Source organism: Barbatula barbatula (genome assembly GCF_947034865.1).
Source record: "Barbatula barbatula genome assembly, chromosome: 6".
Lineage (NCBI taxonomy): Eukaryota > Metazoa > Chordata > Actinopteri > Cypriniformes > Nemacheilidae > Barbatula > Barbatula barbatula.
Window position 1 is genome coordinate 7,698,753 of NC_136765.1, and position 19,203 is coordinate 7,717,955.

The window sequence follows — 19,203 nt, forward strand, 5'->3', positions numbered from 1 at the left end:
ACAATTTATGTCATGACTTAAAACTATTTTTATTTATTTAATTTTTTTTACAAAAAAGGCCTTAAAATCTCGTTACAATAACCATTTAAAAACTGTAAATCCAAAAGCATATTTTTCTAAAAAGAGAAGCGATGGTGCCAATTTTTTATTAATCATACATCGGACATTAATGAATTATATTTTAATAGAAAGATTTACATGTAACAATTTTAAAATGTAGAAAACGTGCCTACCTGCATCGGAGAATCAAAAATCTAAAAGTTGTGTACACAGCGTGACAAGACAATATGTTGTATAAGTATGTAAGCAGTACTCAAATTGAAGGGGGGCTGGGAGATCCTGGACCCCCCATTAGGCATTAGACTTGGGGGGTCCCTTAGATATTTTATTTTGAGTTAAAAAATAATAATGATATTGACAAATGTGAATAAATTCATGCAATGGATTTGGTCAATTTTGTGAATTAATTATTTGCAATAATTTATATTAAGTTTGTTTATGGACTAGTTGTCATGTGACTTTAAATTTGAAACGCCAAACAACCGTTCAAATGTAATTTCTGTTCACCAAGCCTGTATTGATTTGATCCAAAATACAGTAAAAGCCTGTTATTTAATGTAAGCCTGTTTTGAATAAATAGCCATTTAAAAGGTACTGGTAGGTCTTCAAACAATATCAGGCTGTGCCTGGAGTAAGGAAACAAAATCTAAAGCACAACAACAAATCTGAAAACTAAAGTCAGGTAACACAACAGATCTAACACCTATTGTTCATGCTGTTATTTAGCACATTTTGAGATGTTGAGATTCAGACATTTATTTATAAAAGATAGATCAGTCATCATGAGTGAGGTAATCTAAATAAATGAATAGCTCTAAAAATATTGCATTGACATCTCTCAGATTAACAAAACACTATTCCAAAGCCTCTTGGTCTACCCCTCTCCAATTCCCCCCTCCCTTTCTGATTTAATTTCCCCATGGCCGGATATCAGCTGATGCCTCTATTGGCAGATACATCATTCCACATCGTTGAACTACTGGAGGATACGCTCAGACGCTTTGTTTGATAACATCGATGTATGTTGGGAATTACTGGAGCGTTTCTATGCTGCTATTTTAACTTTATTGACATTTCACTACATCTCCTCGTCCCCCGTTTCGTGTCAGAGTGTCTGCTATGTTCTCCTCGTCCAAACCCTCCCTACTCTCGTCCTGGACCTCCATGGAGCAAGCTGACTCGGACGCTCTGGACATCAGCACTAAAGTGCAACTGCATGGGGTTCTGTGGAAGAGACCTTTCGGGAGGCCCTCAGCAAAGTGGTCCCGCAGGTAACTTTGTGCCTCAATATTGTGCAATCCAATTCAAGAGTAAGAATTGTTGTTTGGGGGGAATAAATTATTTATTGCATTTAGTATGGATTTACAACTTACATCTCTTTTTTAATCATAGACTTTCAATTTCGTGGTTTTCTTAAGATGTTATATGCTGAACGTTTTGTGACAGTTGTAACCAAAACTGATGTCAGAAAGTTTGGTTGCATGAGTGAATTCTGACAGTGATTTGTGATGTCAAAGTTTCAAACAGATGTTTCTTTAAAAAAGTTGTTAAATAATGAAAATAATTTCAGAATTATATGAAAACGTTTTGCATCATAAATTGACAACATAGAGCTAGTAAGTAGTGAGTCATAAACAGCGTTACATTTTATGATTTTATTGCTGTTTCTGCTTCACTTGGAAATGTATGCGTTCAATTTAGAACAGTATATTTTGTGTGTTGCTTTGTGTTCTAATGCACTTTAAAAGCTTTTATAGCTTTGGCAATATCCAGGAAGCCATCATTATATACAGCAGCTTACCGAACAGAGATGCTTTAAATGTGCCTGTAAGCAGTAAGTTAGATCAGAGTAAGTTAGATCTATGAGAATGTTCCGTACTGTTGGTGAGTTTAGGACACACAAGATCAATTTATAGATGGTACACAGTTAAACCAGTCAATCGGTACTGTATCACAGGAAATATGTTTAGTAATCCATTTAGTATTGGATTTAAGATAGAAACTCTTTGTGATCCTAGTTTATTTGTTATCTGTTATGGTTTTGTGTTGCTTTTGGCTTTGGCTTTGTGCAATATTATAAATAGGTTTCTGCTTCCGTAACAGATTTTTCATCATCAAGGATAGCTTCCTACTATATTATGCAGAAAATGAGAAAAAAAACTTTGAGACAAATCGATGCTTCAACATTCACCCTAAGGTATGCACACACACACGGGCATTTACGTTGTTTACATTGCTCAAGAACATTGATTTTGTATTTCTATTGCCTGCGTATGCAATTCTGTTAAGTGCATAGGTATCATGTGTGTATTAATACAGTATGTCATTAAAATGTAAACAACAACTTTAACTCAAAATGTAGATTGTGAATGAATGAACAAACGCAAGAATGTCAAACGGCAATTCTGTATCATTTCTGAAAAATGTCTTGCAAAATGGGATATCCTCGACCATGTTTGACTATTTTTGGAATGTTTAGCCAAATTATTTTATTTATTCATGTAAAAAATTTGGATTTACATGTACATATTATTAACATATTTCTGTTTATATCGCCTGATAAGGGCGTTATCCCATTAGGTGGATGTGTCGTTGAGCCAAAAGAAGATCAAGGCATGCCGTTTGCCCTGGTTATCAACCATGAGGACTTTACTGTAAAGTATAATCTTTCTATAGTTTTTGATGAAATTGTTTTCATCAAAATAGTTTTTAGCAATATGCACCCTTTTTGTAATTCTCATATGTAATTATACTTCAATATTCACAAACTATACAGGGAAACATTGTTTTGGCTGCTGAATCGGAGTCAGAACAGAGCCAATGGGTGGAGATGCTGCAGGAGTCCGGAAAAGTGTGAGTGATGCCACCCTGTCTCCAACAATCCACTGTGTATGTTTAAACATGTGTAGTTGCTTCAAGTTACGCAATGCATGCTTAAAAGTAATTCGATGTGTTTTAAAATGTGCTACGTGAAATTGTGGCCTAGCATTAGTATTGGCATTCTTATTGTGGCGTCGTTTGCATTTCGAATCCTTCTAAGCACTTGGAAGAACGCGCTGCTGGGGGAGGCTATGATCGAGAGTCTGGAAGCTCAGGGCCTACAATTGGCAAAAGAAAAGCAAGAATACTTGGGTAAAGATCACAGCACAATACTTATACATATAAATGCAACTTAAAAAATTATAATATTACCTATATTATGTATTTGTTTGTTTGTTTTTGTTAGATAAGCTCATGGAGGAGACTGAGGAACTGTGCTTGCAGAGAGAACAGAAGGCGGTTAGTTATTTTATTTATGATAAACTCAATGTTTAAGGATTTAGTTTGGTGGAATGATGAGTAACAGTATGTATATTAATATAAGTATTTGCAGCAGTGTAAATTCAAGCATTTGAAGTTAAGGGTGGAGAACTATGTCACAGGCCCGTCAGAGCTTGACGTTTGGCCTTTTTGTGATCTGTGTGTTCTTATGTGCATAGTTGATTTTCTTCTGCCCTGTGGTCTTCAGTGCTCTGTGCATGAAAGCACATGGACATTGTTTTCTATGTGCAATGCTTTCTGTGAATGTGTGTCTAAAGGAGCTTGAAAGACTGAATCAGCTGCTGGAGGAAGAAAAGCAGAAGTTTGAGGAAGTTGTTCAAGAACTGAGATCAGAACAAGAACTGAATAAAGTGTAAAAGCTCTCATACAGTGAAAACTTTTCTCATTTCAATGAAATATTTTATAAACATAAATAATGATGTTTTAAGTGTATTTGCATGCAAAATTGTATTTGCTAGGTCTTTAATCCATGTATTCACGTAGGCTTCATCTGAACGTTGCTATTGCTCTGTTGGTAGGGATCTGGATGGTACGGCTCAGTGTCTGAAGGGAGTAGAATCTGAGAAAGAGGAGCTTCATAGGCTCACCAAACTTCTGCAAAAATCTTTAGAGGTACTAAGGAATATTCAAACAAGCAATGTTCTAATATCGAGTCATCCTTATGATAGTTTTAGATCCCTCTTCTGTGAGAAATTATAAACAGATTACGCAGTTGTATGAATTATACAGAAATGATAGAGATGAATGAATTATTATATAAGGTAAAATAAAGCCCCAACAGGGAAATCAGACTACAAAGTGGTCTTGGATCATCCCGTTTAGGGATTTATTTTGCAGGCAGACTGGCAGACTCTATATTAACCTGCTTATTGCATGACTGCTTACCAAGTTAACAAACAAACAAAAAATTTTGATTTCCCGGATGAGGTTTCAATGATACAGTATAATAAAAAATAATAATAATATTTATAATAAGTTTTCATGTTTGTGAGTTGCGTGTTTGTACGTTGCTGTTCGATGATTTTACGTCACTCTTGAGTTTTGATCAAATTCAACAGACACTTGACTTCAATGGCCACCATATCTCTAGAAATTCTGATTTGCCTGATCTGTCAATGTGCCGTGAGTCTGGGTTATTTTTTATGTGAAAGAAATACACCCTCAAGTTAGACTGTCTCTTCAGGAGCTGGCCCTAGAGAAAGAGCAGACTCTTGAGCTGTTGAAGGAAAGGGAACAGGATGGTAAAGCGGGAACTGTTCATCAGGCCTCCTCAGACTCCAAGCATCCAGAGTTGCAGCTTCAGGTGAACCTGCAGCATATCGAGGAGCAGATGAGGAAACTGCTCAAAGAGAAGGAGCAGGCAGAGGAAAGGTGAGAAAATCCTTTTTTTTACTAATGATCCTTTCTGCATTTAGAAGTCGGTTTTGGGAGAGCATTTGTTTGCACACAGAACTGTTAATTTGTAAAGCCATTGTCTGGCCTGAGAGCTGAGTTAATGGAGAGTTGAGACCACTACAATGGAAATGTACATTGATCCCTTAATAAGCCAGTCTATTGATCAGAAACAGTACAAAAAGGCTGGTTGCGGGTGCTTGAACAGTGTTATTTTTTCAAATGGAGGCACGTTGGTTACTATGATACGCTGAGCGTGAGAAAAACGCTGAGTGCCGGGGCTGAACCTGTTGAAAAGCGCCAGCAAATGCGTTTTCAAAAAACCCTGCGTTTCCCTTGGATACACGCTGTACGCAGGCAGTAACGCCTCGGTGGGCACTGCCCCTTAGTCTAGACCATATTCTGGACTAGCTTATCACATAGCACACTGTATGGTAGCTATATATTCTCATACTGTAGATAAAATGCTATTATTCTACTGTATAGGCATAAAAAATGAGCAAAATTTCAAATCAACCTTTCTTGATAAACTGTATACAAATTCATGTGATCTTTCATGATTTTGACATCATAAGCACATCCACTCACATAATTTTACGTGTAACATAAGAAGTTAATGTCAGCAATATACACAGCATTATACACATTTATCACTGCTTACCGTCTACATTTACAAACATTGTATATAGACCTCTTCCGATGAAGCAGATACTGACCTAAAAATAGTCAGTAAGCAGAACGCTGTACGCAATTTTTCTGAACGTTTCTTTTGAAAAACCAATGAAACAGGTCTCTGAGGACAGCATCTCTGCCATGGTTTACACAAAAGCGAAAATTCTTCCATCATTACCCTGTCGTGATCTTTAAGTCTTACCCACATGCCATTCAATATGTATATGTTTTCCCTTTTTCACCCGAACACTAAGGTTTTTATATTTTGACTCATTTAAAAATCACTTTATGTGCATAAAAAGCTCCAGCTGTCAAAGCTCCCACATTAAAAATAATCCAGATGATTGAATCCAGTGGGTGTGTGGAAAAATAGATTAATATTTTGAGTTTATTAAATTAATTTAAAAAGAAATCTAGCAAATCTGTTATTGGTTTGACATTATTTTCATTCTGGAGTAAACTTTTCCTTTAATGAACAAATCACAAGTTGTGTTCTTCCCTGCTAGTGTTAATGAGATTTCTCTGTCGCCCTCTGCAGGCTAAAAGAGAATGAGCTGAGAGCCACCGTTCTGAAGCAGGAAACTGAATTTTATTCTTCTCAAGCTCACACACTCCAGCAGTCCCTCATACAGCTCACAGCAGACAAACAGCACACAGAGGATGAGCTGAAGGTGAGAACTAATGGGCCTTGAAATAGACGAACACTATAGACAATAAAACCTCAGAGTAAATAGAGTTAGACACAAGCTGCTTGATGTGCTGTGCAGAGGCACTGGCTGTAATTTCAGTCGGGTAACATTGCTCAGTGAGCATGAAGACCGAAGAGCAGAAAATAACACTATATTGTTTAAAGGTGTCCATTTACTGTTTTTCTGAAGTGTTTCACTTTTCTTCTAGATAGATGTTATAACCAAAAACGATATTCACGTCCATATATAATGGAAGATCTAGGAATAAAGGAATATTTTTTATGTTTTTCAAAACCATCCGTATACAATCCATGATTGTTAATAATGCGCTTTTATGTGGATAGAGAAGAAACTCTGTCCAACAGCAGCCGTTCAATGCATATCTTTCCTCATCATGTTTCCTTTCAGTGATAAAGAGCAATTGAATTGAAATTCTGATCTGATTATTTGCCTCCTGATCTTGCAAGTTGAAAATGTATCCCTTACATGTCAGAACTTGATAATCTACATGATACAGTTTGTTGTTAGTGTAACTGTGTTCTTTCTGTGTTTGTCAGGCTGAAATGGAATCTCGCGTGGAACTGGAGCATAGGCTGAAATTGGCAGAGGAGGTCCTGCGAGATCTAGAACATGGTCTAAATGCAGTAGAACGCACCAGTGAGAGAGATGAAAGAATGAGAGGGGATGTCAGCCATCTCCGCAGTGAGTTTATTCAACATGTTTACCAAATACACCACATAAACCATGGCCCGTGGTCCTTCGGATGAGATGTTAAACCGAGGTCCTGGCTCTCTGTGGTCATTAAAAATCCCAAGATTTCCTACAAGACGTGTAACCTGTAATTAAATTTGTATTGATTTGAAGAGAATGCTTGTACATTGTTCTTATCTATTTACTGTAAAGTGAATTCTTAAAAGTGTTTTTTAGTCCCTACATAATTCCCATATTTGCATTTGTGTTATTTCAAAGTTTTGATGACTAATCTTTATCTGTATTAACCGTCGATTTATTATTCATTATTATCATTAATTATCTATTATTATGAATTAACATTCCAATCTAAATTAATAATACGGGTGGGGTTTGAGCTAAAAGGTTTCGCTTTGTGTTCCCAGAGTTCTTTGAGGAATGCATCTGTGCTGCAGAGATCGAGGCCAAGTTACCAGCTATCATGAAGAACGCAGTGTATTTGCACAAAGCGGCTGCTCGCCGCATTAAAAGCTGCCGCATGCAGAGACGGGCTTCCAGGCAGCACTGGTGTAAGTGTTATATGGACATGCACACGACCACACATACTGTAACAGCACTATTGGGAATCTGGTTAATACAAAGTTCACATCGAGCTGACACATGCAATGGTTGAATAGTATTCTGGGAAACCATTACCTGGCGCAACAATTCAATTTGCTCTATATTCAAAGTTAAAAGTAATTTCAGAAAGTAAATGAACTCACTTCACCACCTCTCTTTGTGTGCTCTTTTTTCCCCTGTGTGCAGTGAAGCACTCTCAATCATTTGCCTCCTCTCATGGCGAGGTTCACGGTCTCGATGAGCTGAGAGAAACCGCTCGACGTCTGACTTCAGACAGCTGTTTGAGACAGCGGGCCTATAACATCGCCCGAAAGAAGACCGTTCAGGCTGATGACTAAGAATAAAGAACTTTGTCATCCTGCTCCTTTTAGTTTAGTATAAGAAAATGTCATCTTTGGGACTATTGTTCTTTTAAATGTATAAAACCGAGATATGATATAACTAGATGGAAATAAGTATTGAAATAATATTCTCAATATTCCACAAAAGTGTGCTTTTAACAAGAGCACGAGTAATATATCAGGTCCTGTAAAAAAGATTCCCAATTTACAATGTAAAATGAGGCTTACATAGAATCTTACATTTATACAAATGAGCTGTTGAAAGTGAAGTCTATCCCTTCAAAATAAATTGACACAAGATATTTAGTTTTTTTCACAAATGTTTTTATTCCGCCATCTTCAAATTTCACCCTGCAAGGCATTAAGCTGCTTGTTAAACAACTAAGCGCTTTTAACCACCAGAAAACATTTTAATGGTGATGATAATTAACCAAACAAAAATTTATAAACCATAATATAAAATCTTTGAAGACGTTTACACTCCAACTAAGAACGCTACAATCATCATGGCATGGCTGGTAAAAGTTTACAGCTAAAATCAGTATGCAGACATTTTGCAGAAGACCTACAGCATACAGGCTGGGGATTTTAATATCTTAACCCTGAATCAATCATTGTGTTATAAACCGGTAGTTTAAAATGTTTTAGTCATAGATGTAAAAAAAGTGTTATGATTCATGCATGAACCTTGAGATGTTGAGTAATAAAGCCCTCACAAATAGGTAGGAATTGTTGATCATTACTTATATATCAAAATCTCTGTTTCTTTTTCAAATTTATTCAGTGATGCAGAAATGTACATGACATGACTTATTTGGGCCTGTTATGCACTTAAAAAAGGGTTTTGTTAAGTTTATTTGGATATGCTGGAGGTAAAATGGCTTAAGTGTTATTCACACTTCCAATTACGTCATGCGTAGCTGAGTCATTGCCACAAAGGAATAAGGGCCTGTGATCAAAGTGAAATGTCATTTGCAGTGTCTGAGGGGTTAGTTAACTGAATCGGCCCTCGGATGTCAACAGCGCCTTCTTCACTCCCAAACCTGCGTGATAAGAAACAAACAAAAAGAATCAGATACAAGTCGATGATTTAATAGAATATCAAATAAAAACTATTAAACATGGTCATAAATGATTCAATTATACCATAACTTAGTTTCATTTTAATCAGACAAAGAGAGGATTTTAAATATTATATAAAATATTTGTCTAGTTTATATAGTATATGATGTACAGGTAATAGCTGATCTCATAAATGTTGTAAAGTAATTATTGCAAAATTGGAAAAAATCTGGAATAATTTCTGTCCCTTAAATATAGTTTTGTTAGGATCTTAACTGATGCTGTGTAGTGGAATAAAGTGTATGACAGATGGCAGGCGTGACAGGCATCACTGCTCTCATAGAAATTCATTGGGAGGTGTGTCCACAACTGCCTGCATTGCTTTTCTCATGGATCTCGATGTGTGCTCTCCTCAAATACTGTTCTCTAGATATGAACCAGGGTGATATTGCACTTTCAGCAATATGGGAACTTGCTTATATCCCCTTTCAATCCCAATAGGTATTGGGTGCATTCACACCTGGCTTTAAATTGAGTTAACAAAGTGCGGAAGGAGCATGACAATGTAATCCGACCAATCGGACGCTATATAAAGCCGTCCCTCACATCTGTACCATGACAGTTTTGCAGCATCCCTCCTCCACCCCATCGCCCCACTCTCTACTTCTCATACTATCCCAGTATGAAGGGGGGAGTACTCTGGGCTCAGGCCAAAATTTGGAGCTCGGAGCCTTCCCCCGGGACAGCACACCAAATATGCTTTATCTTACCTGATTCCATGTTAATACGAACTAGTCATTGTTTAATCCGACTAAGTACATTTTTAACATTTTAAATACAAAATAACCACATAATTATTTTAAGATGATGACTGGATGCCAACAACGTGATAAAGTTATGAGGCAACAACGTAGCATACTAAGGTTAAGAATGTTGTCACATAGTGCCTTACTTGCTTAGTAAGTGTTTTACTTACACATATAGGCAGTATACGGTGTATACTGTCAAATATTCAGTGTGTAGTAAGCAACATTCTATTCCGAACAAATTCATATATTTATGTACAATGCTCAAAATAATGTTTTTTATGAGAAAATTGTAAAGTAAAAAGCAAATGAACACACCTGAAGGAATGAAGGGGATGTCAGTGGGATTTTGTGAACTGATGGTTCTGTTGCTGACCAAAGACTCCTGTGCTTTATCAGCAGTTACACTGTACTGACATCATTTGTTGACAGGTCCTTATTCTAGGGTGTAACTCTTGTTCAGCATTTCATTAGTCTGGTTTACACACTGTCAAGTCAGGGCTCACCCTACTGCAGCCTACAGATACAGTAGTTTCAGGAGAACAGGAGTCTCCCACAATCAATTTATTCTTGTTAAAGAACCCTATCCCCTCTGCTTCTTCACCTCCACTATACTGTTGCCATAGTGCCACGCTTGCTTGTAAACAATGAACTCTTTATATACTGTACAGTTCTCAATGCAACACGCTTGCCAACAAAAACAATCATGCCCAACACAAGATCATTTACACCTAAGCGGAAAGGTCTTCATATAACATTCAAAAAAATACAGAAAACAAATCTTTAAATGAGATGATGAAAATGATCCAGCATCCGGATTAAAGGAATAAATATATGAATCTCTGTACAACACATGACCATCTTGTTGTAGTCTAGTGATGAGGCAAGCATGTAGGCTCAAGCACAGCTTATTTTTAAACATGTGTGCACGAAAAGAGTGAAAGTTGCACTGCTAAAGTGCTCACTTCTCAATTACGTTTGCATTTAACTGAGCCTCCAGGGCCATCTTGTCAAAGGTGCGCATATTAGTCTCTTCGCGAACGCGATCCCGCACGTGGAAAGAGGCGCGTGCCACCGACCGGGCACTTTCCAACACCGCTCGCTTCTCTCTGAAAATCTGTTCGCTTTTTTCCAGTTTGCGCTCGATAGACTGCAGCAATTCGAGCCGCCTCTGTTTTTCCTCCTCCTCTACACGCTGACGGTTAAGCCTCTGAAGTCGTTCCTTCCCTTGCCTGCTCTGCACTGCGCGTTGGGCTTTCTCCCGTGCCCGCTCTTCGGCAATTTGTGCAGCTTGTTGTGATCGTTTTTCAGCTTCTTTAGCCTTTGCCTCGGTCTGCTCCCTCTGCTGCTGTTCACGTAACTCAGCGGCCCGCCGTGCTTTCTGGATCTGTTTTTCTTCTCGCTTAGCTTTCTCCTTTAACTCTTGCCCACGCCGTTCCTGTATCTGTTCGTAGTTTACCAGGGACCTGTTCAGCTTTTTTTCCTGAATTCTCCGTGCTTCCTCTCGCTCGTCCATCTCGCGTCGTGCAATCTCTTGGATGAGAGCTGCATGTCGTCTCTTTTCAGCGCGGTTGAGTCCGCGACGCTCCTCTTGGATTTGGTGCTCTCGCTCTTGACGCTTCAGCTCGGCAATGGTAAGTTTCTCCTTCATGAGAAGTTTCTCCTGCCCAAGCATGGCAGCTCGCTCCTCCTCCAGAGCTTTGAGGTTCTGCTCCTGCAGTGCCTTCTTGTGTTTTTCCTCACGGGCGGCCTGTTGCAGCTTCTGCAGCCTGCTGCGCTCTTGTTGTTCGGCCAGCTCTCGCCAACGTTCCTCACTTTCCACCACTTGACGAAGTTTTGCCTCCGTGGCATCTTGCTCCTGCTGGTTGAGCCAGCGCTGCCGGGTAGAAACTTGCGACTGCCATGCACGTTGACACTGCTGAACAGCTCTCTGTTTCTCCCGGTCTTCACGTTCTCGTCGTAGCTCCTCTAGTCGCCGCTCACTGTCCCATTGCAGATGTGCTACGTAGCGCGTCTGGCTCATTATGTCTTCTTCTTGGTACTTGGCTAGCATTAATGCAGCAATCTTTCGGTCACGTTCGGGAACAGCTTTAAGTCCCCTGCGTTTGACCTCCTTTACAATGCGTTCCACTTTTTGAGTTGTCTGTAGAGAGTGACTTAGATCTCCCAAGCTCAGACTGCGACCCATCAGGGAGTTAAAGGTGGCTAAAGTGCGGGCACGAGGGCTTGACGCCTTAGCCCAGTGATCTCTTGTCCCATCCCAGCTATAGGATGAGGAAGCAGATTCTGAAGAGGTACACGTGGTAGTTGTGGTGTTGGTTGTTGAAGCAGTGGAGGAGCAAAATTTTTCCCGTCTCCTTTGCAAAGACTCTAGAGAGTGGCTTCTGCATCTAACCCTTGATTTGGAAAGAATGTGTCCGTTGTGCTGTGCAAATGGAGTGGTGATGCCATTGGCTGGACTTTGGATAGCAGATTTTGACACTACTGGACCAAGTGAAGTCACTGTTCTTGGAAAAGAGGGTTTAGGCATTGATCTGGGGAAAGTATTTGCAGCTTTTGTGGGAGTACTGGAGAGTCTCTTTGGGCCCTGACCTGCTGTGCCAGACTTAACTGACCTCTGGATTACTGAAGCCTTTGCTCCTTGAATTTTTTTCTCAGATTCTGTTTCGAGGGACCTTGATTTTTTCGCAGAAGTTACTTTAGCAGTATTAGCAGTGTTAACTGTACTAGGTTTTGAGACGGGAGTTGAGCTGGATGTGGGAACTTTTGTTAACTGTCCTGGTTCCTGTGTTGTGCTTTTAGATGTTACGGCTTGCTTTTTGGGTACACCGGTGCAAGCAGATGGCTTTTGGGAGGCTGGGTTAGAACTAGTTAAACTGTTATTGTTCTGCTCAGACAATCCACCATTAACAGTTTCATTTGACTTCTCTGAACCCAGTGGACTACTATTATTGTTGATAGCAGCCTGCAGAACTCGTCTCTTCTCTTCTCTGATAATCCGCTCTCTCTCTTCCCTGCACTGTCGAAGTTTAGCGCTTCTATCTCTCTCATATATCTCGAACATTCCTGTGGCGACACGCATGCTGCGGCCTGGTGCCTCGCGGGCAAAATCCGACAGTGGACGTGGCAGAAGTTCGATTGGTTTCACTCCACAGCATGCGCATGCCTCAAGTGAGTGAGGGCTTGTTAGTACATACCGACTGCCTTCTGCTGTTGGAGAATCAAAATTATAAAGATCCAGATGCAGCTTTAGCTCTTCAGGTTGACTATGTTGTTGCCGACACAGGTCCTGAGAGCTCGGCACAGGATCAGTGTTGACCTCTGTCTGTGGGCAGGGATCCAGACTAACATCTTTTTCGCTGTCATCACCTGTATCAGGTAGAGAAGGGGCTTCAGAGGCTGCAGCAGGGGTTTCAAACCCAGGCCCTCTGAATTTGCTCTGGTCATCAGGTTTCAGTGGGTCCACCATGGTTTGCTGTATATAGAAGAGAGAGAGAGAATAAATACTGCAGTGCTTCAATGACACTGCTGGATGACCCATGCACAGATTTTCTAAACTGGAATCACATGGATAATTGTGTTATGTTTAGAGATCAAAGTTTAAGAGAGCAATTTGAAGTTGAAGGATGCCACAAAGCCTGCACATGCATGCATGTTTTACGCTCTGCCTTAGTGTGTAATGAGAAATACCCCTGCTTTATGCTAATAACATACAATTACACACCTTATGTGCAAGCTGGTAAAAATCTATCTTTATCATCTAGATCTATCCATCTCCCAGATAGCACAATCCATCTGGCTTACGTCTATTTGACATCTGCATTTACATCTGCAAGACATTTGCAATACATAGTTTGCTCATCTGCAATACCTCTAAGAGACGTCTGTAATATGTCTGGAGATCTGTAAACATCTGCTGCGTAACAAAATTTGCTAAACATCTTAGAAAGAGCTGCTTTACATCCATTCTAAATCAGAAACATCTTACAGACATCTTCTAGATGTCTACATGACATCTGACAGCAGACATCTCCAAGAAGTATTGCAGATGAGCAAACTATGGATTGTAGATGTCTTGCAGATGTAAATGCAGACGTCAAATAGGCGTAAGCCAGATGTATGTCTATCTATCTCTCTCTCTCTCCATACCTACCTACCTATCTATATATCCCTGCCTGAAAATGCAGTTAACAGAAGGTCTTTTATAATGTCCTTTCAATTTTTTAACCTGTTATGTCCTTCCTGTATTACATATCACTGTACAATGCATGTAAACATAAACTGTACATTAGCCTACATATAGATCTCAAACTAAAATGTATTTATTCATTTAAAATATATACAGTATACTACATAACTATAAACATTTATACTAATAACAACATGGGTTGTCTATCGCACGGACCGCAAACCGAGATAACATGTATACATTTCTAGGCCCCCAAAATACATATGTTGTATATACGTTATAGAAACGTTACACACGGTATAACGCACCCAAATAGCACAAATCTCATCCAGAGCAGGTGCTTTGATTTTAGGTAAGTATGCGTTCTCTAGCACACCCTGTGTGATAATATCCGAATAATATCCGATTACATGAATGCGCTAGAAATCTAGCCCTGGCAACGCACATATTTTGCCAAAGATCTTACGTCCACAGAATAGATGCTCACCACTATCGAGTCCCCTGCATTCCGAACCGACCAGGTCACCGATCATTCATTTTTTCATCATCAAATGTGCTGCAGATTTTGTGGTCGGTTCGCTTTCAGTCAGTCTCCACCTGCTGTATGACAATCGCGTCCGTGGCCTTCAAGCATCCTCGCTCCGCCTCCGTGTGACAAGCTGAGCTCTAAAAAACCACGCACATATTCATCCCTTTGTCCCCCTTGTTATGAGTCTTGCCTACAGTCAACATTACTCACATTTCAGTATTTCTCTTTTCTTTTCCTCTTAGCTCTTTTTTTGAGTGTTTAAATCGTGAAACATTTTAAGCTTTGGAGATGTACATTTTGGTAGAACTTTACCGAAAAAACGGAAAACAGTATAAACAATAATAATAATAAAAACAACAACAGGCAAAAGTGTAAAATATTTTATATTTTCTTGTGGAATTAATATTTTGACCGCGTCAACCTTTTTAATATCGTAGTAAATACAAGCGTACACTAGGGGACGCCAAAGGTACATAGATGGGACACCACTAAACCAAAGTGGCCTGAACGCCACTAAAATAATTACTCAAATCAAACGTCATCAATGTTAAACATAAATCCTTAATCCTTACATCTTCAAGTGATCTTAATATCTTATATTGAAAATATCCCTCTGGGTATAGGCCTACATATTACTCTGTGGATAAGTATGTTGACATCATTTTCTTTCTTTCTTTTTGCTAATGCAAAACACATTCAAATGATCAGATATCATATTATTCAAAATCAATAATCAATAATTGACACCCTGCTTGCGAAAACACAGCTATGTCATTTCTTTCAAGATGTGAAGTTTGATAAAAAATCATCTAACACAATGTAAAGAACTTTCTGTAAAATATAATCTTGATGTCTTTAATATTCACTGGGTAGGGGCATGTCAAATATTTAAATAATTCTGAAACTAATGCTTGAAATCAAACTTGCTCGTTTTCTTATAATACGATTTTGAGAGCTTATAGCCTGGTTTTCACAGGCACGGTCACCATTAAGAATAATGAATAAACAAATTGCTTTAATTTGTCCGCAGAAAACATGCATTCATTGTAATAAAAAAAAAGAAAGGGACATCCGTTCTCACATACCTTAGTACAAACAGATACATATAAAGTCTCATAGAAGTTAATGACCTCATTCCCCCCTGGAAGCAGAGCTTATGTGCGTTTATTATATTTTTAGTCTTGTTGTTTTTGTTCTGTCTAATCAAACGTCCAGTATATAAAATAAAGCATTTTTTGGACACTTAGTTGTTTCATTGTAGACAAATATGCCAAGAAAAAGGTTCACCTTTATAAGTGCATCCATACATATTCCAAACATAAACCCAGGATGTGTTTTGATTCCTGTGGTATCAAGGAAGTCTTCTCAGAGAATGGGATACGATAACTGGAGGAATCGGTGGTGGTGGTGGCGGCGGTGTTACTGACCCACTAAACTCTTGACCCAGTGCAATAACGGTTTGAGTTATAGACCCCGTTCATGGATTCTATCAAAAGCCTCTGACATCAGGCAGTGTTGTGGCTGCCTTGTCATTGGAGGGCATGGGACCCAAAACATGGGGGTGTAGTGGGAGATTTAGTCACAGCACAGTTCATCAGTGCCTCCCCAAATTGTAAGGGTTGGGGTCAATGTGAGTTTCGTGGTGAAGTTATGGAACACTGAAGCTCGTTGGAGTTTGTTGATTAAGACAACACATATGGAAAAGTTTCCATGCCGTAATCAAGACAATTGTTTTATAAAGCCTGATTTTTATTTTCATCTGGATTGCATTTCAGTCGTGAAAACTATTAACGGATTGAATGACATCTCCTTCATTAACCATGATGTCCAGATTCCTGCTGAATGACAGTGGGTTACAAAAACCTGATACAGTACAAATGGCTTGTATTAGTAGAACCCTTGAGGTTACTTGATTCACAATGGTGCAGTAATCCACAAGTGATCAAATTATAATTGTAATTTTACTTTTGAAATTTTAGAAGTGTTATCAAGTGTTGCAAAGCACACTAAATATCCAAGCAGCTTTGCATCTGGCAACCTTCATTCAGGAATAATCTTGCTCTTACGTGTTACTGCATATCAGACATTTCTTCTGATATGCAGTAACACGTAAGAGCAAGATTATTCCTGAATGAAGATTTGATGTTATATTCATAAAATGAATTATACTCCAGCATAATAATTCCCACCAAAGGATACAATCCGGATTAAAGGCCTAGACATCTACAAAGTAAAAACTATCTATATTTTGATTGTATTGTATTGAGTTTTTCATTTTTTCTTTTTCGTGAGTTCTTACATTGATTTTACAGTATAAGGTAGGGGGCGGCCTATACCGTATTTTGTCTTCAAGGGAGAGTTCACCCAAAAATGAAACTTCTGTCATCCTTTACTCACCCTCGAGTTGTTCAAAATCTGTATACATTTCTTTGTTCCGATGAACACGGAGAATGATATTTGGAAGAATGGTTGTGACCAAAGAGTTCTAGGACCCGATTGACTACCGTAGTAGGACAAATGACTTTATATTTGTTTTGTTCCGTTGACTACAGAAGATATTTTGAAGAATGTAGGACAACAAACCGTTCTGGGGCACTTTTGACAACCATTGTAATTTTTACTAATATGGTAGTCAATGGGGTACAAGAACTGTTTGGCTACAAGCATTCGTCCAAATATCTTTCTCTGTGTTCAACTGAACGAATAAATTGATACAGGTTTAGAACAACTAGAGGGTAATTCATGACAGAATTTTCATGTTTGGGAGAACTATCCCTTTGAAGCCAATATAGGGGCCTAGACCACCTGCTCTTCCGATGGCATTTTTCATAGAGAACAAAACGGATGCGCATGTAATAATCAGAAATAGCAAAATGAGACAATAAGAAATATAAGCTAAATGAAAAAGGAAATGTTTTTCTTCAAAAATAAATATTTATTTTTTACACTACAGGACTTTAAAAACGTCAATTAAAAATGGTAGAATTATCATGATAATGTTAGATATGCTGAACTGTCATAAAAATGTCTAAATGTACCTTTTTTTCATTGATTCTTATTTGATTTGATTTTATATAATTTAAAGAAAAATGTGGCCTGGCCATTAAATTCATCTCTTGACAGATTTCATGAGGCAGAGAGACTCCAGCCAGCTTTAGGACCCAGCGTTCGCAGGGCAGACCTGTCCTTCCGAAGACCGGGACCTCTAAATGCCCCCAGTTCACATTTCTAGCTTGGTTTCGCCAACAGCAAGGGCCACGCTTTGCTGACATTTTGACAACTTCGCGCTCTCTACCCCTTGCTCTTCCCCCCTCCATCAGGCTGGCACAGAGGGAATGAATCCCCCCTTGCCGGTGGGGTGAAGGTCCCTGGCACCAAGCTGTTAATTCAATCAGTAGGGTGGTATGCTCAATTAGGCACTCATAAGGACCCAAGAAGGGTCTGAGGCCCCAGCAGTACCCCTGAGAGCCATTAATTGTGGATGACAGTGTGTAAACACTTGGGTGAATAGGCAGTGCAGGTGTTGGACACACCATGCATTGCACACTGTCTCAATAGTTTTTTCACACCTCACTTTCTTCTGAACTTTCTCTCTTTATGGATCACTCCTCCTCTTGTTGACAAGGTGATTGAATGATATGTCTGAGTGAATGATAAGTTCATCTGTTAGTGTTAGCGTGCGTGTTAAAAAGCATCTTTTCGGAAACACCCTCAAGAATGTGTAAAAGCTGAAACGGGCCAATAACTGGACCATCGGACTCTTCCAGATACGGGAGCTTGTGAAAACTGCACCCAGTACATGTAAAAGACATGGAATTCAACAAATGAAATCCAGATGAGGGACTTTAAAGCAAAGGGCTCTCCATCTGACCTTGCATTTTCTTGTTTGAAGTCCCCTCTCTGTCCATATTCCTTGTGTCTTTTCCTTATTCTTCTCCGATAAGGTTAAAGGGGCGCTTTTGAGAAATATGGACGAAGACATATTAGACACTGTTCACATCTTTAATGTATAATTTATGAGTCCCCAAACACAGCCCCGTTTTAAACTAATAAGGCAGTAAAGAACGCTCTAAAAAATGTAGAATTTTCTGGGTTATTTTAACCCCATGGTTGGGTTCGTCCTATTTTGACCCAACCATGGACTGAAATTAACGCCATTAATAAAATAACTGACTCCACAATGGGTTGAAACGGCCCAGGAGTTTGGACTTAAACAACCCAACATAGACTCATGGGTTAAACATAACCCAGCATTTTTAGACTGAATCTTATGAATAGACACACACGAAGAGCAATACAATTCATACTTACATGTTTTTCACTCCTAATAAGATAAACAGAGAGAAATTGCAGACATATTTTGCATCATACTTCTCCTAAAATAAAACCCGAGTAATCTGTCTACACAAAGGTTCTTTGAAAAGATCTCAACAATGCTACAAACTGTGCACAGATAAATCAGTACTATTTTAGAATAGAATTCATTTGATATTGTAGCTCTCACTCAACTAACATTAGGTCATTTTTTTTATTAGACAATAATGGAGACCTGCATGAAACATAATTTCAAATTCTGTGCAACAGAGGATTTGTCTCTGGCCACATATTCTCTGGGAACACACTTACCCATTGAAGAGAATGTAAAACATTATTACACACATTTCACAGATTATTTCAACGTCTGGTGAGAATATGTGCAGAAGACGGCCATTTCTGTCAAGGCCAGCCAGAGAACTGGCCTTGGGACATTAATCTCCGTACTGAAGTCGAACATTTGTAAAAGCTGGTGAAACCACAATAAAGCTCCGTCCAGATGTCTAATTTACAAAAC

At 38.9% G+C, this 19,203-nt stretch overlaps 2 protein-coding genes across 2 annotated transcripts; one reads left to right on the forward strand and one right to left on the reverse strand.

Annotated features, from left to right (window-relative positions):
• The first annotated feature begins 957 nt into the window (after positions 1 to 957).
• plekhd1 (pleckstrin homology domain containing, family D (with coiled-coil domains) member 1) lies at positions 958 to 8,526 on the forward strand. The gene is made up of 13 exons (XM_079459500.1): positions 958 to 1,331; positions 2,164 to 2,257; positions 2,625 to 2,714; positions 2,837 to 2,913; positions 3,101 to 3,192; positions 3,287 to 3,339; positions 3,639 to 3,733; positions 3,900 to 3,993; positions 4,565 to 4,752; positions 5,984 to 6,116; positions 6,692 to 6,836; positions 7,250 to 7,393; positions 7,632 to 8,526. The coding sequence occupies exons 1-13, from the start codon at positions 1,180 to 1,182 to the stop codon at positions 7,781 to 7,783; spliced, it is 1,509 nt and encodes a 502-aa protein (XP_079315626.1). The 5' UTR covers positions 958 to 1,179; the 3' UTR covers positions 7,784 to 8,526.
• ccdc177 (coiled-coil domain containing 177) lies at positions 8,101 to 14,496 on the reverse strand. The gene is made up of 3 exons (XM_079459499.1): positions 14,331 to 14,496; positions 9,973 to 13,129; positions 8,101 to 8,829 (listed from the first exon to the last, which is right to left on the reverse strand). Exon 2 carries the CDS (start codon positions 13,121 to 13,123, stop codon positions 10,616 to 10,618), a length of 2,508 nt encoding a protein of 835 aa, XP_079315625.1. The 5' UTR covers positions 13,124 to 13,129; positions 14,331 to 14,496; the 3' UTR covers positions 8,101 to 8,829; positions 9,973 to 10,615.
• Between the last annotated feature and the right edge of the window lie 4,707 nt (positions 14,497 to 19,203).

Excerpts from the sequence above, each read along its gene's own strand:
- plekhd1 (XM_079459500.1), top strand. The coding sequence starts at position 1,180 with ATGTTCTCCTCGTCCAAACCCTCCCTACTCTCGTCCTGGACCTCCATG. Across the intron at positions 1,332-2,163 it reads TCAGCAAAGTGGTCCCGCAG|ATTTTTCATCATCAAGGATA; the intron begins GTAACTTTGTGC and ends CTTCCGTAACAG. Across the intron at positions 3,994-4,564 it reads TTCTGCAAAAATCTTTAGAG|GAGCTGGCCCTAGAGAAAGA; the intron begins GTACTAAGGAAT and ends CTGTCTCTTCAG.
- ccdc177 (XM_079459499.1), bottom strand. The coding sequence starts at position 13,123 with ATGGTGGACCCACTGAAACCTGATGACCAGAGCAAATTCAGAGGGCCT.